Source organism: Peromyscus eremicus, chromosome 4 (genome assembly GCF_949786415.1).
Source record: "Peromyscus eremicus chromosome 4, PerEre_H2_v1, whole genome shotgun sequence".
Classification (NCBI taxonomy): domain Eukaryota; kingdom Metazoa; phylum Chordata; class Mammalia; order Rodentia; family Cricetidae; genus Peromyscus; species Peromyscus eremicus.
In genome coordinates this window covers 10113785-10139259 of record NC_081419.1, presented here as the reverse complement: position 1 = coordinate 10139259, position 25475 = coordinate 10113785, and the positions used below count along the sequence as shown (strand labels likewise).

The window sequence follows — 25475 nt, the reverse complement described above, 5'->3', positions numbered from 1 at the left end:
AAGAAAAAAATAAAAAAATTAAAATAACAAACCGGGATCAGACTACAATCTTGGGCGTCCCCAAAGAGTAGAGAGAGATCCATGAATCAGCTCAAGTTCACCATCCTCTTCGTCAAGGGATGCGAAAGGCTGCAGCTGCACCACAGTTGGTCCACCCGGTAGACCAAGACATCATTTACTTTCTCGTCAGAAACAAAAATGTGCCGTTGCTGGTGCAGCTTGAGGACAACCCCCGGGGTGTCCATCGCAAAGAATATAGCTCAGACTATGGCCACGAGAACAGCGGACTTACTGTGGTGAAGAATCATGGCGGTAGTGGTGTGGGGGTCCAGTGGAGGTGGCGAGGGTCTCGCGGTCTCGCTGGATGGGGGAAGAGGCAGCAAGCAGCAGCAGTCAGCAGGTCCTCAGTGTTTGGTGGTGTATCCGAGTCTGAACAGCACCAATGTTGGTTATGCCGCGGCACTGCCCCTCGTGGCTGGTCACCGCCCGTGGTGGCCATGCTGGTGGAGGAGCATGCTGATTAAAAGAATCATAACCATGGTTACCTTTTTAGAGCTTTATTGGGGGGGGGAGACAGAGAAAGACAGAGACAGAGACAGAGACGGAGACAGAGAGACATGGGGGGGAGAGGGAGAAAGGGGGACCGACGGGGGGGAAGGAGCGGAAAGGAGAGGGGACAGAGAGAGCCCACAGAGGACCCAACCACTTTTTTAGGCTGGGGAGCCGGCGAAGGCTGATGACGTAATTAAGGACATAAATAAGGACCAAATCAAGTTGCCATGTTTGGCCCCTTTACTCACCAACCCTTTTTTCAATTTTGGGGAGACCAGCACACTGTTTTCCACCACGGATGCACAAATTTATGCTTCTGCCAACAATGTGCAGAGATTCGGGGATTCAATTCCCTTCGCCTTCCCCTTTAACCTAGGCACTTAGGAAGGCCACCATCGCTAGAATCCTACGGTGGTTGAAGAAACCCATCTCTTTCTCTTGGACTTGGTTATTTGGGGCTGGGTCCCCGTCCTTATTCTACTCATTATGGTTCATACCACTCAATGGTCTAACTACTCTGCCTTTAGGTTTCCTCATTTGTCAAACAGAAATAACATTTCTACCTATTTCATAGTGTTGTGATAAAGGTAAGCTGAAATGGCACGTGTAAATCACACAGCAAATACTATGAATTCGGTACTCAATCGCCACTACTTTTAGTATAAGAATTACTGGCATAAGATTAATTCTTCTTAAAATGTAACCTGTGACATCACAGTAGAATGTCTCTGTGAGCTTCAGGATGACTTTTGGGGTCAGGAGGAAGACATAAGTGTAGGGGAGGCCTGAGCCCATCTACCTTTATCTATGAGTCCTCAGCAAAACCTCTTCCCCCAGGATAAGCTTCAGGATGAGCCCAAAATAGCCTCAATTCTTGGAAAGGGAATGAGGAGCAGGCCTTTGCAGATTCTGTAGGATGGTGAGAACCTGCATGTGGCAAGGGGGAAGCAGGCCAGCCAAGGTCTAGGGAATGCTCCCAGGTCACTCAGTGAGTCAGTGACCACAGGGAACAGGGCCTGCAGGCCTTGGAATCTCCTTGCTCAGTCTCTGCTGGGGCTGTTTCCTCCTGTGGGAACTTTCCCATCTTCTTTCTTGACAGCATCCCTCTTCCTTATTAGGAGAGGTGCCCGCCACCTCCCCATGCCCCAGCTGCCTCTTCTGTGGAAGGGAGAGAGGGCGGTTATTTCTGGGGACAGCCTTGGGTTGTTCCTTAGGTGTCCAATTTTTCTTTTCAAACTGGCCTGAAATTTGCCTAACGGGCTAGGCTGGCTGGCCAGTAGACCGAACCTCTCTCTCTCTCTCTCTCTCTCTCTCTCTCTCTCTCTCTCTCTCTCTCTCTCTGTGCGCGCATGTGCACCCGTTTGAATACAGGTAGCAGACACTTTTGGGAGTCAATTCTTTTCTTCTCCCTTGGGTACCAGGACTCAGACTCCAGTTGTCAATAGCAAGTGCTTTTACCTGATGAGTTATCTCATCAGCCCTGACTTTAAAAACAAACAAACAAACAACAACAACAAAAAAAAACCCACCAGTTCTGGGGCAGAACTCAGCTCCTCATGCCTGCAAGACAAGTGCTTTGCAGATGGCACTCTCTCCCCAGCTCACCCCAGTCTGCAGAGCAGCTTTCTCCTGGGACCTACTGCTGAGAGCGCCCCGAGTCAGCATGAGGTTCTGGCTAGGAGGCGTCAGGTATGACTTTCATGACTGTTTCCTGGCTGGGAGGAAAGGCTTCTGAAATGGAAGCCTCCTCGGCTTTGCCTCCATTTCAGTTAATAAACACATTTCAAGTTCTGTAATTTGGGAACTAGCAGTGAAGTGACAATTTACCGGTGTGAGGAACTCGGAGCAGAGAGGTGGCTCTTGATGGTTTCGGAGTGTGCTGGAGTTACTTTGTAGTTTATCACTGGCTCTCTTTTCCTGGGCAGAGTTACAGTGCGACAGACTTGGGGACATTTAGCTGTTGTGTCACCCTTATAAATTGGAAAGTGAAGAAAGGACATAGTGCTTAAATTGGTATCTAATCTTTCCAGAGCTATTTGCTAAATAAACTGGAATTTTAATTAAAACTGCAAGCCAAGAGGTAAATCACTTTGGAAGTTTGTGGATTTTTTTTTTCTTTCTCCTGCCTGATATAATCACCACTAATAAGATTCTTCATGGGTGGGAAAGTTGATAGCAGAGTGGGTGTCTAGAGAGGAAGCCTGACGTTAGGGGAGGTGAAAGGTCATCTCCCCTTTGACTGACATGGTTCCTTCCCACACTTAGACTATTTGGCAACAATATTGACCTCATTGAAAGACTTGGGACCAGACGTAGAGGTAGAGGACAGACTCCAGCATAGCTCTGCCAGCTGTAACTCCTAGAAGCAGATGAAAACAAATGGGCTTAATATAAAATACACCGTGTTTTGGTGGTAACTTGGTGAGCTATGGATGGCACACTTGCCCAGAGTGTCATACTGTATCTGCAATAACGAAGGGGTGGGCAGGAACAGGAAGCTTGTAGATCACATGAATTGCCACTTTCCAGCAGAAGGTTCTTCATTACCCATCCTCATGCTGTATTTATTGGCTCTATTAGAGGGTGAGTAATTGTGTTCTCAGGAAACACACTGGAGCCGGCACCGTTATTAAATTGGAAGTCTCCTCTGAGCACTAGTTAGCCCTGTGAGAGCCTCTCCTTGGGAGTCTCAGCCACCTGCATCCTGGGGAGGTGGTACAGGGATGGTGGTTCATGGACACATGGGAAGGAGCTCAGAGGGTCCTTATGCACTGACCTGGGACTGCCCTGTGCCCTAACTCGTAGATTTATCTTCCCCTCTCCCCAGTGCATGCCTGTCTGTTGGCCCAGGAACCTCACCAGCTTCCTCCTCTTCTCCCAGTCTGGTTGGCTTCCTCATGGAACCTGTTCCAGTCCATTTCTTGCTCGCATCTTGTTCGCCTGATTTCTCCTTTCCCCCAGATTTCCCGTACCTGTGGAGCCAAGTTCAATCCTTGGCCTGTCTGGGAGTTATTCAGCATTGATGTGGGCTACATGGGGCCCTGTGGGTCTCTCCAGCCCTGTCCCCATGAGCCCTGAGCTCCAGGCATGCAGGACTCCCCAGTGTCCGCCCTCCAACTCCCTGACTTAGTGTCACTTCACACCCACCCCACACTCATCTCGGGTCCCCCCTTCTTTCTCTTTCTTCCTTTCTTTTTTTTGTTTTGTTTTTGTTTTTTGTTTTTTGAGACAGGGTTTCTCTGTGTAGCTCTGGCTGTCCTGCAACTCCCTCTGTAGACCAGGCTGGTCTCGAACTCACTGAGTTCCACCGGGCCGGCCTCTGCCTCCCAGAGTGCTAGGATTGAAGTTTTCTTAACCACAGCCAGCAGGACTCATTTGCATACCTGGCATCAGGTGGCTCTGCTTCATGTTTCCTGTTTCCTCCGAGGACTTATTGCTCTGTCACCAGGCATGACTGAGGAGGCTCCCTCTCTGCCTTTCTCACCAGGGGACCTCATTAGTGGAAGAACAGCCAGGGAGCCTTGCTTTTCACAGTCTCTAACTGGGCTAATTTAGACTGTGTGCCAGGCCCTTGCTTCAGGGGCATCTTTCCCGAGTGGTTGTTTTCATCTCTGCAGCGCCCCACTCCAGGGACATTGTGCTGCTCATCTTTCTCAGATGATGAAACTGTGGCCCATCACAGTTGGCAGGGCTGAGGTTTGAGGCCAGGTTCTCAAATGCCAGGCAAGGGACTTGTCTGCAAGTGCAGGTTCCCCAGAGCTGGGCAGTGTGATCTCCCACCCACCTAGAGGTCTTCCCATCAGCCCCATTCTCACAAGGGGAAGGAAGTCTAGAGTCTTGCCACAGTCCTCAGCTGGTGGCGGGTGCTTCTCAGCTGTCTGGGAGGACTACAGTGCCATTAGATGAGATTGAAGTGGCAGAGAAGTTGGGTGCGCTGGCCTTCCACTTCCAGGCTTTGCTTTGATCTGCTCAGATTTGGCCCCTAGAACTGTGCTCGGGATACGATAGTGCTGTGGGTTGGATGTGAAATGTCTTGCAAGGGCCACGTGGTAAAGGCTTGGTTTCCAGCCTTATTGCAGAGTGTTGGAACTTTTAGGAAGTGTGGCTCAGGGAGTACAGGTCATTTGGAGTGTGTCCTGGAAGAGGATGTAGAGAGATACCCTGGTCTCTTTTGCTTCCTTGCTAAGAGATGAGTAGATTTGCTTCACCATATGCTCCCTGTCATAAAGAGCTTGTCTCACCTTAGTAGCAAAAGCAAGAATGTCAGCCAGCCATGTCCTGAAACCTCCATGGATGTGAGACAAGATAAATGTTGCTCCTTAATGCTCACCACTTTAGGCATGTGTTATGCAATGGGAAATGGACTTAGAGATTTCTCCCAGTGTTTCATCGCTTCCTCCCTGATGGTCAGTGGTAAATTTTTAGTCTGTTTCCTGAATGTTTCTATGCTACATTCTTTTGTTGTGATCTTTATGGTTTCTTTCTAACTGGGTCTTAAGCACTCTTGTTGAGAATGGCCACAAGCTGAAATACCTACTGTCTAGGAGAGCAGTGGCCAGGTGACAGACAGTTGGATTCAGATGAGTTAATGAGATAAATCAAATTAGGGGATAAAACCAAACGCACAAAACTAAAGACACATATTGCTGAGAAGCTAGGCGTGCCACGGGGGGGGGGGGGCAACAGCTGCAAAGAACTGTGGGTAGGAAAAGCAGGGAAGGAAGCAAAGGAAGAGACAGCAGACCATGCCCTTCTTAAGGTCCATGGGTTTATCCTTTCGGCTTTCTGTCCCAGGTTGTAGTTTGGCTTGTTTCTAGAGAGCAGGCGAGAAGGGGTATTAGTAGTTTATATTACCCCAGTGTTGAGCATAAGGCTTTATGATCAATAGTTGAAAATTTGCTGGGTTTGGGTCAATAGGATGAACAACATGCATGTTACATCACAAACAACCACACGAAAGGGCAAGTTTTAATTAGGCCAAAGGCGAATAGGTACCATTCATTGGGTTTCACATAATTTATATCAGACCTCAAAGTTGATGCCAGGGCTGTAACTATATTTAGCACATTTATGACATCTTCTTAGAGATGTCAGCCATACTGCTGGGTGCTCATTTTTGACTCAGGTTAGCTGTCAAGCCACCTAGCTTAGTACAATTAAAGAGCACAACCTTTGGATCAACGTGGCTTCCAGTTCTGGGTTTGCCACCACTGGATTATATTTATTTTTCAGAATGGGGGCAGATATGCAAGAGATCTGCCATAAACAGTAATTGTTGCATTCACTATAAGTATACATTCAATTTTAAAGATTTATTTATTTTTATTTATGTGTGTATTTGCCTGTATGTGTGTTCACCATGTGTGTGCAGTGCCTATGGAGGCCAGAAGAGGGCATTTGATCCCTTAGAACTGAAGTTAAGGAGTTGTGAGCCACAATGTGGGTGCTGGGAATCAACCCAAGTCTACAAAAGCAGCCAGTGCTTTTAACCACTGAGCCATCTCTCCAGCCCCAGGCCATCTGGTGTTTGTTTATTTGTTTGTTTTTTTGTTTTTAAAAATTTATTTATTATATATACAGTGTTCTGCATGCATGTATGCCTCCACACCAGAGGAGGGCACCTCATTATAGGTGGTTGGGAGCCACCATGTGGTTGCTGAGGATTGAACCCAGGTCTTTTGGGAAGAGCAGCCAGTGCTCTTAACCTCTGAGTCATCTCTCCAGCCCCAGGCTATCTGTTTTAAAGCACTGATTTGGATGGTTTTTCTTGTCTGTATACTCATCCATATTAAAGCATATTTCCCACTTTTATCCCTAGTTGTTTAAAGAGTTGTGTTTGCACAGCAGCTTTATGAAGAAACCCATTCATAAAGTGCAGAAGTGTGAATTGGGCTTTTATCAGCAATAGCCATGAAATTTCATTTTTTTAATCTCAGGGGGGTGGCATTTGAACATGCCTTTTGAGCCATTAAAAGAGAGATCCTGGCATCAGTTCCTTAAGCATAAATATACTCAAAGGACATTTAATGGTACCAGCTCTTGTTTTAGCCTATTTTAAAGTGTGTTTTCGGTCCTCTGACAAGAGGGGGAAAGATTTTGAGTCCATCCAGGTGTGTCCCCTGACACAGGAACTTCTTTGTGCCAGAGGTAGTAGTGTAGCAATGAGGGTATGTTTGTTACAATATTTCATATTGGACTGATACATGATTATAATGATTAGTTCAAAATGTGGCATGTAGTGGTGGATTAGTCAGTTTTATCTTACTATATTAAGTAATATGATGAGATACTAGAGGCTCTTTGCTTATAAAAGGGAAAAAATTTACTGAATGTGTGTGTGTGTGTGTGTGTGTGTGTGTGTGTGTGTGTGTGGTGGGGGTTGTCTCTGCAATCACCATGGCCTGCAGAATAAACAGTCTGTGAAAGGTAAGAAGGTAGTTTGGTTCAACACCACTAAGTAGCCGGTATTGGTTCAAACTTCGGGAGTCTGACCCTGGGTAGTTTATTTTAGGCATACTTAAGCACAACACAACTTTCCTGGTGATAGTAAAATCAATTCCATGTGCACATGACTGCATCAAAACTCTTTATAAAAGTACATGTGACATCGTCTATAAAGATAGGTTCTGTAGATTGGCTACATGTGACACCTTTCACAAAGGTAGGTTCTACAGATTGACCGAAAAATGAGCTCATGTTAAGGATCTTGGGGAGAATCCAATGTGGTCTCAGCTACACAGATAGTACAATTAACCCATCTGGTAACCTTTGAAGGAACAACCCCATGTGTTTAACATTCCTGGTTCTCTGGGTGCTTGCTTATCTGTGAGCACAAGGACCTCATATTGAGCTCCCGGTCCTGGAGTTTCCAGTCTAAGATCACACAGACCATGAGTATGCACATCCAGGCAACAGTGAGCATTCAGGAGCTTTGGTTTCGGAGTCAGGTCTTTTTAAATGGTGTGCATGGGTGCACATGCCATGGAGTACATGTGGAGATCAGAGGACAACTTTCCACCTTCCTGTGGGTTCCAAAGGTGGAATTCAGGTCACCAGGCTTGTGTGGCAAGAGCTTGTCCACTGAGCCATCTCACCAACCATGTTAATCTTTTGATTTTTGAGACAAGGTCTTTCTGTGTATGCCAGGCTGCCTGAAACTTGCTATGTACACCAGGACAGCCTTAAACTCATAAAGACCTGCCTGCTTCTGCCTCCTGAGCTCTGAGATTACAGGTGCATGCTACCATGAATGGCTTGGGTCTTGGAATCCAGGAGATCAGGATTTGAACTCTGCCTTTACTAGCCCTGTGTCCTGGAGGAAATGATTTACCCTTCCAAAGTGTTATTTCCTCAGTCTGTAAACAGGGTTCATGGTGCCACTTTTCTCATAAGACCACCATGAGGCTGAGACACTACACACAGTGCAGGGCACACATTAGTAAGTCATTAAGAAACATGGTGTAGAAGCTGGAGAGATGGCTCAGCAGTTAAAAGCACTGACTGCTCTTCCAGAGGACCCAGGTTCAAGTCCCAGCACTTACATGGCAGCTCACAACTGTATGTAACCAGTTCCAAGGCTTCTGACACCCTCACACAGACATACATGCAGGCAAAACACCAATGCACATAAATTTAAAAAACTTAAGTATTAAAAAAAAAGAAAGAAACAGTGTAAACACAGACTGGCAGTGATGGTGTGTTTTGAGTGTGTAGTGGTCTTTGTAAGTTCATTTGATCATGTGTTCATGGACACTCTTGGTGTTTACATTCTATGGGCTTTGGGAAATGAATGGTGACCTATGCTCATCATTATAGTACCAACAACAGTTTCACTATCTTGAAGATTCTCTGTGCTCTAGATTCATCTCTCTCTCTCTCTCTCTCTCTCTCTCTCTCTCTCTCTCTCTCTCTCAACCTCTAACTTCCACTGATAGCTTTATCATTGCCACAGTTTTGCCTTTTCCAGAATGTCTTATGGTGGGAAAGATACATTATGTAGCCATTTCAGATTGGCCACAGTTTTGCCTTTTCCAGAATGTCTTACGGTGGTAAAGATACATTATGTAGCCATTTCAGATTGGCCACAGTTTTGCCTTTTCCAGAATGTCTTATGGTGGGAAAGATACATTATGTAGCCATTTCTGATTGGCTTCTTTCATTTAGCAGTGTGCACAATGATTCCTCTACACTTTGTCAAGGCTTGAAAGCCGATGGCTCTTTATCCCCAATGTCTCATCTCCTGTCTGTACCACAGTCTATCCATTCACCTATTGAGGAGTCTGCCACTGGTGATAAACGCGTGTGTTCAGGATTTTGTGTGGACATAGTCTCAACTCACTTGAATAAACACCAAGAAGTATTATCACCAGATAAGGTGGTAAGAGTGTGTTAATCTCCTAAGTAACTGCCCACCTGTCTTCTGAAGGTGGCTGTGCTATTTCACATTCCCTCCAGAGAAGAATGTGTTCTTTCTCCTCAAAGCCTTGCCAGCATTTGGCATTGTTAGTATTTCCAGTGTTGGCCAATTCAGCTGGTATCTATGTGGCTGTATTTTGTTTTACAACCATGTAGCTTTGTTTTCAGCTTTGACACTAGGAATGTGAGGTCTCCCACTGTGTTTATCCTTTTCAAGATTGTTTTGGCCAGTTAGAGAGTCTTATAATTCCATTAGTTATAAGATCGTCTTTTCTATTTCTTACTAAAACCAAATCATGGCTGTTTTGTTAGAGACAATGGATCTATAGCTCATTCTGGATAGTATTAACATCTTAAATAATATTATTATCCAATCTATGAAATGGGATTTCTTTCCTTTTATTTGAACTTTCATTAATTTTTTTTTTTTTTTAGTTTTTTAGTTTTTTGAGATAGGGTTTCTCTGTGTAGCTTTATGCCTTTCCTGGAACTCACTCTGTAGACCAGGCTGGCCTGGAACTCACAAAGATCCGCCTGCCTGATTAAAGGCATGTGCCACCACTGCCCGGCTAAAGATTTATTTGTTTATGTATGTTTATGAATGCTCTACTTGCATATATGCCTGCATGACAGAAGAGGGCATCAGATCCCACTACAGATCATTAATTTCCTTGAAGAACATTTTGTAATTTTCACTGTACAAGGTGTTTCCTTCCTTCTCAAGTTAACTCTTAAGTATTTCATTCTTTTGGCGTTATAGCATAGTTCTCTTGATTTTCTGTAAGCTTTTCATGCAATCATGAGGGTTCCCTACATACAGGATCCTGTTATCTGTAAGCAGAGGCCATTTTCCCCCTCCATTTCTAGTGAGAGTGCCCTTAATTTCTTTTGCCTATTGCTCTGATGTCATTAACCCTGTGTTGAGCAGAGTGAACTCAGATGCTCTTGTCTTGTTCTCAGCCTTAGAGTCTAAGACTTCAGCTTTTTACTGCTGAGTATGTTCACGCTCTGAACAGGTGTCTTTAAAATTGTGCTGTGCTATATTCCTAGCACCCATATAGAGTCTGGAACATAACTGTTATTGGAAAAAAATATATTTTTTAACTTAAAGAGCTAAAAGTATTTGTTTTTTACTCTTTTCTTTGTATTTTCTTTTTTGTTTGTTTGTTTGTTTGCTTGCTTTTGTTTTTTATAAAACCAAGTCTTACTCTGTAGCCCAGGCTGGCCTTAAGTTCATGACAGCCCTCCCATCTCAAGTTCTTCAAATATGTGTGTGAGCCACCATGCCCAGTTTTAAGGGTTAGAGGGCAGTGGCACGGTGGAAAGTGTTATCAGCAGCTCACTAGTGTTGGTCACAAATGATGGGCAGCAAAGCCACTCCAATTAGGGTCTAGTTGCTTGGACAGTCTGCATTTTAGAGCCCCCTCATGCTGTCTTTCCTTTTCTGTATTAGACTTAACAGCTGGAAGGAGGCAGCATATGTTCCAATTCTTTGTATTTATGGCTGCTGAATAAATAACTTGCCACCCATTGGAAGCAAAGAAAACTTGGTTTTATAAAAAACAAAAGCAAGCAAGCAAACAAACAAACAAAAAAGAAAATACAAAGAAAAGAGTAAAAAACAAATACTTTTAGCTCTTTAAGTTAAAAAATATATTTTTTTCCAATAACAGTTATGTTCCAGACTCTATATGGGTGCTAGGAATATAGCACAGCACAAAATGCTGTAAATTATACATACAAGTTGTTCATGCCCATACATGTAATAGCAAATGCCTCGCTGTAGCAGAGCTTTTTAAAGGATTTGAGTCTGTTGGCCTCAGTTTTAATTTGGGATGGCTGGAAGCATCCCTACCACCATTTCATTAGTCACGCCATGTGATTCCATCCGGATGTAGCCCTCAACTCTTGGTAGATAAAAATTCTGATGAAGTGTAGTCTCAAAATGGGGAACCAAATGGTTTATTTAATGTACAGCCATCTCTCTCTATTTGGACTTTTAACAAGCAAGTTCTAAACACAAGCGAGCCGGTCTTCACATTCCCGTTAACAAGGTCATCTGAGTCACATTTTACAGAACTTCTATAGATGCAGAACTTGCTAATGACGTTAAGGGTGGTGGAATGTAGCAGGAAGAACAGGCCATCTGGTCTTGGTGAGGAGTTTTCTGGCTGAAAATAACTGAAACCATAAAGCTTGTACCAAAGAGGAGATGAGAACACTGGGAAGATGTTATAGGAGCCAAGGGCGGGTGGGGCAGCCAGGCTGGGGAGAACAGGCCTGAGGAGCCAGGGTCATTCTGTCTCACTGTTTCTCTCCATGACTGGCCCTGCTCTCAGCAGATGGACTGGCCCTCCTCCCACACTCAAGGATCTCCAGCTGTTCAGTTCTGTCTTTTCACTGCTCTAGGGCCAGGGGCCAGCAGAGGCTGCCTGGCATCTCTGACATCCAAGTTCTCGGAAGGCAGACGCTCATTAGCTCATTTTGAGTCAGATGACCATGCCTGGATCATTCATTTATGAATTCAAAACATCTGCACTAAGGTCCAGGGACTGTCTCAGCAGCTGAGGATGCTTCCTGCCCTGTGTGAGGAGTTGTGTGTGAGGCAGTGGGAGAGGGAGGGAGGGACTGACTGCCTGTTTTGTGGGGCCAGGTTGAGGGTTGCCGTTTTCAGAGAAAGGGAAGTGTGGACTTAGGATTTAGGTTGTTTTGTCCTAGGTTTAAATCTGAACAACTCCTGCCCCCGCCCCATACACACACACCAGCTCTGCATGAACTGTGGTATATTAAACGACTTCTTTCAGCCTCAAGTTTTTAATCAGTAAAATGGAAACAATCCTCTATAAAGCAGTCAGGAGGCTTGTTAAAGCAAAACAGTGCTTGCCACACAGCAGTGTATCCACCCTGCTCTGAGCGATGCGACCTGTGTGATCCTGTTTCCTCACTTGCTTGCCTTGAGGTTTAAGCTTTGGAACGTTTACCTAGCGTCAGGCATTTGTAACTCCTGGGCCCCGAGTGTGGGTGCCACACCTCTTGTTCTTACCATGAATCACATTTTCCCCTCTTTTTCTAGTTCCCATTTGGCCGGCGCTTGCCTTGTGACATCTACTGGCACGGAGTTTCATTTCACGACAATGACATACTCTCCGGTCAAGTGAACAAATTTCCAGGTATCTGCTGTTATTGTTGGGCCTTTAGAAGTATCCTTAGGTCCAGAACATAGTCTTCCACAAGAACACGACAATGTTTTCAGACCAATTGTGAGGACTCTTAATTGAGAATGTCTGCCCATGCTCTGCCTAGCTGCTGTTGCCATGGGGAAGAAGTCCCCGGAGAACCATGAAAACTAACACTCCTGAGGGTCTGAAGATGCAGACTGGCCTTCACTGGTAAAGGTGTGCTTTCTGTGGGTAAAGTGTGTGCTGTGCAAACTTGAGGACTGGGGTTCAAATCCCCAGCACTCCAAGTATGGTGGTCCACCTGTAACCCCAGCTTCCTAGGGGCAGAGACAAAGGATCCTTAGGGCAAGCTACTAGCCAGACTAGCTGAATGGGTGAGCTCCAAGCTCAGTGGCGGAAACTGCCCTATTGAATTGAGATGGGTAGTGATGGAAATAGATACCAAATATTAACCTGTGGGCATCTACACATGTGTGTATACATAGGCATGTTTGCCAGCACACACATGCATGCCACACACATATGTAAACATACACAAAATGTTTTGAACTTGTTAGAGTTAGAGATATGGCACAGGGAGTCCATTGATGGAACTACAGTGTCTAAAGAAAGAAATACAACCTTTCCCGAGCAGGGAGCCAGGGTTCTGGGAACAGATCACAGAAATGAAGACCCCATCTACTTTCTCTTCAAGTACCGTAATTGAAGGTACCATTAGAGTGAGCTGCTCTGGTCTCCACTCCAAGTGTCTAAGTGCCATAGGCTGTGGACAGCCTCTAGACTTACCCTGCGATGAGGACGGGGTGACAGGAAATAGTTACTATCACCTCCGTTTGGGGGGCTCAGCCTCCATGTCCGCATCTTTTCTGTCTTTCTGCCCCTATCTCTATCTCCTCTACAGTCACTATCCTGAAGGTCTTGTTTGACAGAGGCAAAGGGTAGTGGGACTCCTTAGGGAAGAGGGAGCATTTAGTTGAGCTTCCAGATACAAGCCTCACATTAATTTTGTTAATGCATTGTATTGCAACATTATATTCTATTACAATACAGTAATAAATAATCTTAAAGGAGAAAATCACTCAAGTTCCATTCCTCATTTTTTTTTGAGGGGGGGTTTGGTTTTTTTGAGACAGGGTTTCTCTGTGTAGCTTTGGAGCCTTTCCTGGAACTGACTTTGTAGACCAGGCTGGCCTCAAACTCACAGAGAATCACCTGCCTCTGCCTCCCAAGTGCTGGGATTAAAGGTGTGCGCCACCACCGGCTGGCCCATCCCTCATTTAAGATTATATTTTCTCTCAAAGTTGGATTTTTTTATGTACATGAGCCTTTTACCTGTATGTATGTATGTATGTATGTATGTATGTATGTATGTATATATGTATATGTATGATGTGTGTGCAGTACCTGTGAAGGCCAGAAGAGGGCATCAAATTCCCTGAAACTGGAGTTACAAATGGTTGGAGCCACCATGTGGATGCTGAGGACTGAACCTGGGTTCAGTTCTGGAAAAGCAGAAAGTTTTCCTCACCCCTGAGTTGTCTCTCCAGCCCCAGTTTTCTCAGACTTTAACCATGACCATCATTTTTATATTGCAGCCTCACAATGCAGTTACCATAGCAGAGTACCTTCTGTTCATGTCTTATCTTTTGAACTTGTATTGGAGGGAGAACAATTTGCCCTTTATTTAGTATCCTATCCTCTACCTTCAAGAAAAGGCTCTCAGCTAGCAGATATGGTGGCTACATTTGTAATCCCAGCACTTGGGAGGCTGAGACAGGAGGATTGCCATTCATTTGAGGCAAGCCTGGGTAACATGATGAGTTGCAAGCAAGCCCAAACCATGGAGTGATACCCTGTCTCAAGACCAAAACAAACAACAAAAACACCACCTCTCAGAAAAAAACAACATCCATATATACATATCTACACACTGGCTAGTTTTGTCACATTCAACAGGGCTTGTAACCACTCAGACACACAAGGTTGCTACCATGGGCAGTAAGTACTTGGTTCATTTGGGAGGGTACAGGGTAGGAAGCACAACATGGCTGCCAGTCAGTATGGAGAATTTATCTTTAGTAGAATATTTGCAAAAGTTCTAGGGACTTGTTTCTGGCCCTCAGTAAAAGATAAGACACAAGAAGGCAAGATCCACATCTGTCTTGGGATGCCCACAGGTGCCAGCATTTCTCATGCATCTGAGGACCCCTGCAAGGCTTATGCCCAGTCATAAGGATTGTCACTCAGGAAAGCCTGGGGCTTCAGCTTCCTGCCTGGTTGTCTTGCAGTTTACCAATCTGAGTTCATGTTAGCCGTGTGCCCTGTTCTTTGCTAACACAGCAGATATCCCACCTTTATTGGTTTTGACGGGAACAGAGCTGGAAGTTATCCCAAGGTCAAATTTACTCTCAGAGAGGAGAAAGGGTTTTGCTAGAGAGCGAGAGAGAGCCCTGCAGCCAGGGTCTTTGCACACTGCTTTAATGAGCTCCCTACATTTTTTTTTCTGTCTTGCTACTCATAAAAAGGCTACTTCTTTAAAAGAAAAGAAAAAAGAAAAAGGACTTCTTGAGGTCGTGGGAGAAAATAGTTTGCCCACAAACAGCACTGCATAGGCACCAAGTTCTTATGACCTGACTCACAATCCATCGGTGAGTCTGCCTCTCTATTTCTTTCTGCTCCTGTCTCCCCTGATGGCTGAGAGCGAGAGAGAAGTAGCTAAGGAGGAAAAAGTACTCCTGAAGGACTAGCTTAATACAAGAACATTCATTCCAAAGAGGCAAGCGTGCTCCGTCCTATATTCAACATGCCAGTGACTGGAACTCGTAATTCTCCACTTTGGAAACAGCAGTTAATTAACTGTGATGACACAGTTGATTATGTAGGAGCATCCTGGAGGGTACAGTGCTGCCACACCCTCCGCCTTGGACAGACATACCCCCCAAGGCAGCGGGTATCTCCAGCCGGCACTGACTGACTTTTGATTCCTGTGGTGTCTGGGTCTTTCTCCTGCCTCACATATATCCTATTATTCTTAAATGTGCATTTCCCATGCATGGTGTATCCCCTGGAGTGAGTTCTGGTGGATGCTCCAGGAGAGGATGTGCTAGAAATACAGCATAAACTGAGAACTCTAAGACACTCATAATGGAATTTATCTTGTCTGTGTCACTGTATTAGATGCTACTTGCTTTTCTTTCTTTTCTTTTTTTTTTCTTTTTCTTTTTCTTTTTTTTTTTTTTGGTTTTTTGAGACAGGGTTTCTCTGTGTAGCTTTGCACCTTTCCTGGAACTCACTTTGTAGTCCAGGCTGGCCTTGAACTCACAGAGATCCGCCTGCCTCTGCCTCCCGAGTGCTGGGATTAAAGGCATGCACCACCACTGCCCAGCATTACTTGCTTTTCTATGGGTAATTTTCTTTGTCCAAAGATTCATTTTATCATAACTGATGTATTAAGATTTTTCATTGAAATATCCTGATTTAGATAGGTCTTTGTTTTGGTAGCTTTGTTGTTGTTGTCTTTATTTTGGTTTTGGTTTTGAGACAAGGTCTCTGGATGGCCTGGAACTCATGATGTCAATCTGGCTGGCCTCAAACTGGCTGTGATTCTCCTGCCTCTGCCACAAGTGCTGGGATTCCAGAGGTATGCCACCACACCTGGCTCTGTCTTTGCTTTAATGAAGTCCAAAATTGTCATTTCTTAGCTTGCAGTCAGCAGTTTTCTACTGAGTTCCCAGGTCTGAGATGTGAGGTGGCACACGGCAGTCAGGGGCCTCTCTGTAGGTGGGAAAGGGAGCTTCAGAGGGGAGTGTGTGAGGTGACCAGTCGGCATCACTGGTTCAGGAAGAGTGAGTGAGTCATAGTAAGTGCTGTGCTGGAGAAAGGACATGCAACCTGGTGAGATCCTGGAGGAAAAGGGTGTGCCTCTCCCCCACACCACACAGGGAGCTGCACCGGTGCAGACAGCTCCAGCATGCCACCCATATAGATGTCTACATGCAGGTGATGTAGACAGCCAGAGGGTCCGTCCAGTGGGGCCATGGGGAAGTGACAGCAGGGACCCACCCAAGGGCAGCACTGCTGTAGCTGGAAGTCACTAGGAGCCGAAGACCCTTGGAAGCCAAAGTGTGCTGTAGCCAGCTTGCACTTTAGGACGGTCAGCCAGAGGGTCACTTTGGAGGCAGCTGAGAGAGGAAACGGATGCAGGTAAGAATCTGAGGCACTCTCGGCACAGAAGGTGAGCCATGATGGTGAAGATGGAGGAGAAGCTGGGTGGGAATGTGTTGTCTGGCAGTTGTAATGTGGGCTCTCTAGTTAATGACAGGAATTGTGCTTATAAATGATACTTCAGCTGAATGAGTGGCATGCTGGAGTTGTCCGCACCAGCCTAGCTCCCTGCGTGGTGTGGAGGAGAGGCACACCCCTTTCCTCCAGGATCTCACCAGCCTGCCTACCCCAGGTTGCATGTCCTTTCTCCAGCACAGCACTTACTATGACTCACTCACTCTTCCTGAACCAGTGACGTGGGCAAGGCTGAGGACCAACCTGTAGGCTCTTTGTTAACTCCAATGGGGTAAGACCCATCAGGCCCTGTGACTCTAACAGAAGAACTGAGGGCTCAGAGTAGTAGCGGAGGCAAGCACTTGGTATCAGTAGCTGTGACTTGAGTCCAGGGTCTCTTGCTGCCTTAGTCGATGTCTAAGAGTAGACCTCAGTGAGTAACCCAGGGATGCAGTCAGCCTCAAGAGTATGGTGACAGATGGCAGGAGCCCAGATGCGGGCTATTGTCATAGACAGCAAGACCCTAGCCCTTTGGGTAGGCCAGGAGGAATGGAAACAATGTAGGAGAGAGGTGATACATGAGAGAGAATGAGGCCAAAGCTGCTTTCAGCTCTGTGTGTGGCTCAGGGAGCCACTGAGCCACCAGGAGCGAAAGACAAGTTACCAACATTGAGGTCAGAAAACCACGTAAGCTCTCAGCTGTAGAATGCAGCCAAACTTTTGAGCAGAGGGAAAGAGATGGGCAGCCACTGCAAGTCACAGTGGGTTCTGGAGCCCAGGGAGGCTCTCAAGTGGAGAGAGGCAAATCACAGAGCCTCTGGGGCCTGGAGCCTGAGGGGCATGGAGACTGCAGGGCACAGAACCTACAGGGCCTTTGGGCGGGGGTGGAGTCCTCAGGGCATGGAGCCTGTAGGGCTTTGCATGACTGCTCCTGGGTATGGTGGAGGAGAAGGTTTACTGTAGATAAAGGGAGAGTATAAGTCGAGGCAGGAACATCTGGGAGAGTCCAGAGTGGACACGACCAGACTGAGCTGGGCCGTGTGGAAGAGGGGGAGAGAGGGGAACCATGTGCAGCAGCCATGAGGACAAAGGTACAGTAGGGTGAGTAACCAAAACGTCTAGACTGTATAGGGAAGAGCCTCTGGGGGAAGGGCAGCCCAGCCCCTGGGGCTGGAGAGTTCAGGATAGAGGGTGGGGTATGCCAGCCATACCCTGTAACAGATAGGGATGCTGGGAGAGTCTGGGGGCCAGGTCCTCTTTGATATGTTAAATAGGCACCTCAGCCATTTGTCCCAGGGTTGAGACTTAACACTGGCCATCACTTTCCTTCATATATTTACTGGGGAGCATGGGCTTGGCTCTGCTAGAAACCCAGATAACCCTGAGCAGGGCTGCAGTGTGAGAAGACACCACGCCCCACATCTACATGAGCTGCATGCAAAAAATGCCAGTGACCTCCATGACAATAAAGTGTGCCACACAAGCATGAGGACCTGAGTTTGATCACCAAAATCTATGCCAAAGAACCAGATGTGGGAGTGGGTACTTGTAGTCCCAGTGCCATGTGTCGGTACAGGCGGATCCCTGGGCCTCACTGGCCACATAGGCTAGCCTAATTGTTGGGCTCCAGACCATTGAGACCCTGTCTCTAAAACCAAAGCAGGACCGGGGAGATGTCTTAGCAAGTAAAGCTCTTGTGTAAACATTAAGGAGCTGGGGTCGCCAGGACCCATGTTAATGCCGAGTGGGCATGGTGGCCTGTGTGTAATGTCAGTGCTTGGAAGACAGGAGCCCCAGAGCAAGCTGGCTGGCCAGACTAACTCTTGTTAAGCTCTGGGTTCAGTGAGAGACTCGGCCTCAATGAATAAAGTGGAGAGCAATGGAGGAAGACTCAAACAGCTAAAGGCCTACACACACACACACACACACACACACACACACACACACACACACGTACACACACACATACACACACGTACACACACATACACACACACGTACACACACATACACACACGTACACGCACACACACACATACACACGTACACACACGTACACACACACACACGTACACACACACATACACACACACACACACACACACAGTGAGAAAAGTGGTGGACAGCTCCTGAGGAATGATACCAAGGTTGCCCTCCAGATGTACAACCACATATACCCACCCACCTACCCACATGAACACATGCACACAGGCACACACATGTACACAAACACACATAAAGACCAAAATGTCCACATATTTTTAAGTGGACATTTCTCTCTGGGCAAATAAATGAATGAGAGTCAGGAGATGTGCAAGCCGGTACTCACTCCCATAGTGCTGAGCACCGCATCCCCTCATAATTAATATCATAAATTATGCTATGGATGCTTTCCCCTCTTCCTGTCCTTGATTCAAGGAGATGGATTTTATGCTGAAAGGCATGTGTTTTTCTATTTTATACTTTTAGTAGTCATGAAAGATTAAAACAAAGCAGCTTAATTAAGTTTCTCATAATGTCACCAGAGTCCACTAGACAATCTTCTCCAGAACAGGATAGATAGGGTCCCTGAAATAACATGCACCTGCCATGTAATAAAGAGGGGGCTCAGTTTTAAGTGAGAGAACTTCATCACCCACAAAGATGACAAAGGACAGTCTCAGACTCAAGACTCAAAAGGAGGCAAAAACTCGTCTTCTCACTTCAATAGGGAAGGGAATAAATCGACCGATTCTCCTTACTTTAGTAGAGCCTCCTAATCCTCGAGTCTCTGCTGCCCTAGAAAGTGACCGTGGTGGGCGGGAGGCTTTAGAAGTCTCTGGTGGCCTGCCCTGGTCGAGCCTCATGGCTTCTCCTCTCCCCAGGCATGACGGAGATGGTGCGGAAAATCACTCTGAGCAGAGCGCTGAGAATCATGCAGAACCTGTTTCCAGAGGAGTACAACTTCTACCCTCGCTCGTGGATTCTGCCTGAGGAGTTCCAGCTCTTTGTCGCTCAGGTAGATAGCAGCACGCCGGGCCTGTGGCCCTTGAGTGATAAGTATGCTTGTGACTGCAGCTGTGCTGCTGGTCCTGTGTGCTGGGAGCTGGCCAAGGGGGCACGAGGAGGCTGAGCGACTTGCTTGTACACTGTGAGTATTGGCAGCCATTAAGGCAGCTTGCAGTGTGGAACAGGCAGGGTAACAGGTAGGTAAACTGAGGCGACAGGTGCTAGAGCTGGATCATGGAGTCAGGGAACCAGCAAACCAGGAAGGTGGAGCAGGTGTGGAGCCCACAAGTGGAATGGGACATGGGGGGGGGTCCTGGGGGTGGGCTCCCCAGCCAACAGCACAGTTGGGCTGCTTAAAGACCAGCGAGCAGGCCTAACAACCCGAAGCATCCACTCTCCCGTGGTCCATCCCTTCCACCTCGAAAGCAGTGTGTCCGAGCATCAGATACTCCAGAGACTTGGCTGCCAGTTTGAAATAGCAGTGGTGGCAAAGTGGGACCCAGAACCAATGTTTAGTTTAGTTTTTGTTTTTGACAAGATTAATTTCAGACCATTCCAGACCCTTTGACAAGTTCTGCAGAGCATGGGTAACTGCCATAAACCTTAGTCTCTCTGGGACAAGTCTGCTACCTTAGTGGTTTTACTGTAGTCTGGGCATTGTGAGTACCTCAATGTTGTTTTGGGGTCTAATATAAAAATCTAGAATTTGAAATAAGATTAAGATTTACCAAACACAAAAATAGCCTGCTTGCTGGCCAGTGGTGGTGCACACTTTTAATCTCAGCACTTGGGAGGCAGAGGCAGGCGGATCTCTGAGTTCAAGGCCAGCCTGGTCTAAAGAGTGAGTTCCAGGACAACCAGAGCTGTTACACAGAGAAACCCTGTCTTGGGGGAAAAAAAGTAACAAATAAAGGAAAGAAGGAAGGAAGGGAGGGAGGGAGGGAGGAAGGGAGGGAGGGAGGGAGGGAGGAAGGAAGGAAGGAAGGAAGGAAGGAAGGAAGGAAGGAAGGAAGGAAAACCAAAACAAACCCCAGCTTGTTCATCTTTAAAGAGAAGCATGGGGGCTAGAATAGATAGATGGATAGATGGTAGACACATGGATCTATGTATTTATTGAGTCAGGTGTACTTATTATGTGTAAATTTTACTTCAATAAAGTTAACTTTTAAACAGCTATCAGCGCTTCCACTTTCTCTCCTGGCCCTGCTCACCCTTCCCTCTGGTCTCTTCAACTCTTCTGTCTCAGGAGTAAATGGGCAGAGTCAGCACTAGATCTGAGGGCATTTCAGACCTAGTGAGATGAGCACACCCACTATCCGTCACCAAAGCCCTTGTGTGCGTCCTCGTGGTCAGTTCTCTCTGTCCTCAACCCTCTTGCTGCAGACAGAAAAGTAAATAAATCAATAGTGCCCAGAGAGTCATCTTGGTTTGTTGTGTGGCTTCGTCATCTGTATGTTATTGCTGACAGGTGTTCCTTTATATGAATATACCACTATTTGTTTATGCATCCTGCATTTGATGGGCATTTGGGTTTATTTCCAGGTCAGGGACAAGAGGAAGGCACCTGACTGCTAAGCTGTAGGTTTGTAGGTGCATCTGTTCTTGGGAATCTTAGGATCGTGTGACCTTTGTGATTTCCAACTTTCTCACCAGCAATTCTGAAGTAGCACTTCCTCATTGGGAGACCCTTTAGATGTTCTGATGGGTATAATTGTATTTCTTTTTAGTACTTTTTTTTTCTGAGATAGGATCTTGCTAGAATTATAAGCAAGGGCTGCTATGTTCAGATTTAGTTTCCTTTTCATGTACTTTTTTTTATATTTAAGAGTTTGTTCTTGTTGTTCTTCTTTTATTTTATCCTCCTCCTCCTTCTGAGACAGGGTGTCACTGTGTAGCCCAGGCTGTCCTGAACTCACTCTGTAGACCAGGATGGCCTTGAGCTCACAGAGATCTCACCTGTCTCTGCCTCCCAGGTGCTGGGATTAAAGGTGTATTCCACCATGCCTGGTAATATATTATTACTAATATATTAATTATAATTATAGTTAATTAATATATTAATAACATTGAAAAATATTATTATTATGTGTGTGACTGTAAGTGTAGTAGACATGCATGCACCATGGTATTATTAAACAACCTGGCCCCAGTCAGATTCGGCCACCTCCCTTCAATAAACCAATTAAAAGAGACAAATCAAAAATTGAAAGCAGAAAAAAAAAAACCTGAATGACATTTATTCCATGTGTCCTCATTGAGGAGGGGCAGAGAAACCCAGCAAACCCCTCAAAGGTCCTGCAGAGAGGTCGATGATGTTTAAGTGGAGGGCCTAGGATGCCGTAAGTCAACAGCCCTTTCAAAGCATGGTCCTGCCCACCACTGAGCCATCATAGTCTGCTGGGGCTGCGCTTTCAGGCTGTGTGGTGGTCTGACAAGTTGTTAGAGCTGTGTGACATCTCTTTCTGAGTGAACAAGCTCCCTTCTGGCTGGTTCTTTTCCTTCCCCCAGAATGAGAGTCCTGGGGAAATTCCTATTTCTTTGGGGGTCCATTGTTTCAACAGCTGGTCATATGGAGTAATCTGAATATCTCTTTAGAGTATATTTATTTCTACCAGGCCTGTGGCAGTGGCTCACATGTGAAGGGCAGAGGTGATTCTCTCTCCCACCATGCTCTGAGGCAGGGTCTCCATTGTACAGTTTCCTCCCAGCTGAAACCTTAATACAATAAATTTCCCTGGGAGCTCTGCTTTGAATACCGCTCAGATAGTTTTATATTTTGCATTTTTATTATCCCTTACAGTCTTCTCTGCTTTTCTTTGAGAATTCTTTTGTTCGTGGGCTATTTATAAATGTATTGTTTAGTTTTACAATTATTTTGAGATTCTCTAAATACTTTCTATTATTGATTTCAATTTTATTTTCTTAATGCTGGAAATTATAGGCTTTAATTATCTCAAGCTCTTTAATTTTTATAAGACATGATTAACATTTTTATTACACCTTTGTTTGTTTGTGTCAGTGTTGCGGTGGGCACTCACGTGCCACGGTGTGTGTGGAGGGCAGTGGACAACGCTCTTTGGGAATGGCTCTCTCTTCCTGCCATGTAGGTTCTAGGAATTGAACCCAAGCTGCCAGGCTTGGCACCAGGTCATTCTCCTGCTACTCTCTCGGTCTTTTAAAATGTATGAAACATTTTCTTCTTGTGGCCCACATGTTATCTGTCTTGGTGAGCATTTCATGTACACTTGATTTGTATTCTGGTACGACCAATGTGGCATTCTATAAATGTCAGGTCTAGTTAGTTCTTTGTAGGGTTCTGTCTTCTTTTCCTGATTTACTGACCATTACTGAAATTTTCAATTATGGTTGTAACTAAGATTGTGTTTCTTCCTTAAATTTTGCCAGTGCTTCTTAAATTCTGTCTCTGCATGTGTTTCAAAATGTTTAGTTTAATGATTAGACTTCTTTATAAGATGATTAATTTGCCCTGAAGTCTACTTTCTGTGATACTGACGGGCACCTTCCAGTTTTTATTGGCTTAGTATTTCCATGATAGACTTTTCTCTTCTCTTACTTTCAAACTATCCACATTTAAACAAGTGCTTTTTGTTGAGAGCATGTATATAGGTTATTGTATTTTAGCCTGCTTGACAGTCTATGCCTTTTAATTATTGTATGTAAAACATTTACATTTAGTGTGTCATATTGTCTTGAAATTTGGGTCTGGACTTTTGCTAATTATCTTCTATTTATCTTTAGATTAATCGAATTAAAAATTTGCTTTATCTCTTCTTTAGGTTTATTAAATATATCCATTTAAAAATATTTTTAGTTTTTAGCCTAGTCCTATAGTTGAGGGTTTGCAGAACATCTTGAGCTTATCGTATTTACCATTAATTATTACCATATTCCTAAGAAAATTCAAACAGCTTAAAACAGCACAGGCCTGTCTCTGTCCTCAGCCTACATGTTTTGCAATATACTTTACTGCTAATTCTATAGCAGACCATTAATTTTATGCTTCAAAAGTTACCTGTGTTATTTTGTTTGTCTCATAAAGTCTGGGCTGGCCTCAAACTCACAAAACCCCTTTTACTGCTGAAATGACAGGTATGTGCCTCCACGCCCCATGAAAAGTTGCTTATCTTAGAGAAACGGAAACTACGTATATTTAGCTTTGATTCTTACCACACATCATGCTACCCCAGCACTCTGAACTCTTTCTTTAGGTCTGGATCCCTCTGCTTTTGTCTGACCTGCAGGACTTCCATTAGCTTTTTTTTTTTCCAGTGCATGTCTGTCGGTGGCAAATTCCCTCAGGTCTTATCTGCAGTGTATTTTGCTCTCAGTTCCTAAAGTGTTTTGAAATGGTTTTAGACTCCTAAGATTTTATAGAGTTAGTGCAGAGTTAGTTCTCCTACTCCCTCCTGTAGTCCCCCCAGTGTACATTGCACACTTGCTGAAACTGGGAATGAACACGGATGTACTGTTAAGTAACATGCTAATACCTCCTCTGGTATGGGGTCTAGCCTCTGACTCCTGCTAGCCTCCTCCAAGCTGTCAGTCTTTGGTGTTCATGACCTTGACTTTCTGAGCAGTATTGCCAGTTTTTGTTGTTTCAGAAGGATCTTCAATTTGATTTTATCTGATTTCTCTCACAGTCCAATTTAGATTACACTTTTTTTTTAACCAAAAATAACACAAAAGAGATGCTGTGACCTCCTCAATTCAGCAGACCAAGAGGTGGATAATACCAGTGTCATACTCCTGGTAGTGTCGGTTAAATTAGTTGTTACATTGTCTGCTGTGTTTCTTTACTGCAAAGTGATTATTTTAATCTTCATAGTCACTTCGTGTCTTGCCAGGAGATAGTCTTTTTAGACAGCATGGAGAGCCTGTTTGCATTATAGTCTGTAGCTAGAGTTTTCCTGCCTGGCCCACAGTCAGGACAAACCTCTGTCACCTGCCAGTCCCACAGCCGCTCAGACCCGACCAAGTAAACACAGAAACTTATATTGGTTACAAACTGTATGGCCGTGGTAGGCTTCTTGCTAACTGTTCTTACAGCCTAAATTAATCCATTTCTATAAGTCTATACCTTGCCACATGGCTCGTGGCTTACCGGCATCTTCACATGCTGTTTACCATCTTGGCAGCTGGCAGTGTCTCTCTGACTCAGCCTTCCACTTCCCAGCTTTATTCTCCTCCTTGTCCCGCCTATACTTCCTGCCCAGCCAATGGCCAATCAGTGTTTTATTGACCAATCAGCAACACATTTGCCATACAGAACATCCCACAGCAATAGTCCCCTCCCATTTGAGATTGTTGTCAATTTCCATATCAATCTGCCCAAAATCCCACTGGGATTTGTTCAATCCTTGTATCATTTGAATAGAAGAACTGACTGCTTAACCACACGAAATCTTCTGACCCGTGGACATGAGTCATGCCTCTTTTAACCGCGGTTTTCCTTAACGTTCTTCTTACCGTGTCTTTGACCCTGCACGGTGTTGAACAGGAGTGATGCAAGCAGACATCCTCCTGGTTTGTGTCATTTGTGGTTTTGATGTGAAAAGTAGTGTTGCCTGCACGTTGTTCATTAGCTTGCCTTTACCCGTACTCAGCACTTCCAGCATCTTTTCAGGTCAGTGCTAGATCACATCCCATTACATGAAGAGATCGTAACTTGTGTTAGGTAGTTCACATATTTGTTGTTGTTCAACAAATAACATTATAAGGAATATCCTCGTGGGGGGGAGAGTGTCGGCTTTTCTTCAAATAGGTAAGTCATCTCTGTGCTGAACCATGACATGTACTTTCTCAGGCAAAGCCAAGCACAAAGCTTTATCAGACATGGGACACAGGTTCCTCTGTAATGAATGCCTCTGTCTCTGTCTCTGTGTGTACTGGTGCGTAGGGGTGGGGGTTGGTGTGTGTGTGTGTGTGTGTGTGTGTGTGTGTGTGGTAGAGGAGATGTGAGTCACTGTAAAACAATAAAGAAATCTGGAGCTTTGTGATTTCTTGTGTGGATTAGTAGTGAGTGCATTTCATCCATGCAAGGTG

At 45.2% G+C, this 25475-nt stretch overlaps 1 protein-coding gene across 2 annotated transcripts in view; it reads left to right on the top strand.

The window, feature by feature from the left end:
* Positions 1 to 25475, top strand: part of Ttll11 (tubulin tyrosine ligase like 11) — a 233067-nt gene that overhangs the window by 24932 nt on the left and 182660 nt on the right. For both annotated transcript variants that reach the window (XM_059260169.1, XM_059260167.1), the window contains exons 2-3: positions 12041 to 12137; positions 19289 to 19422. In XM_059260169.1, the coding sequence (XP_059116152.1) occupies positions 12041 to 12137; positions 19289 to 19422 (231 nt within the window). The remainder of the gene's footprint in view (positions 1 to 12040; positions 12138 to 19288; positions 19423 to 25475) is intronic.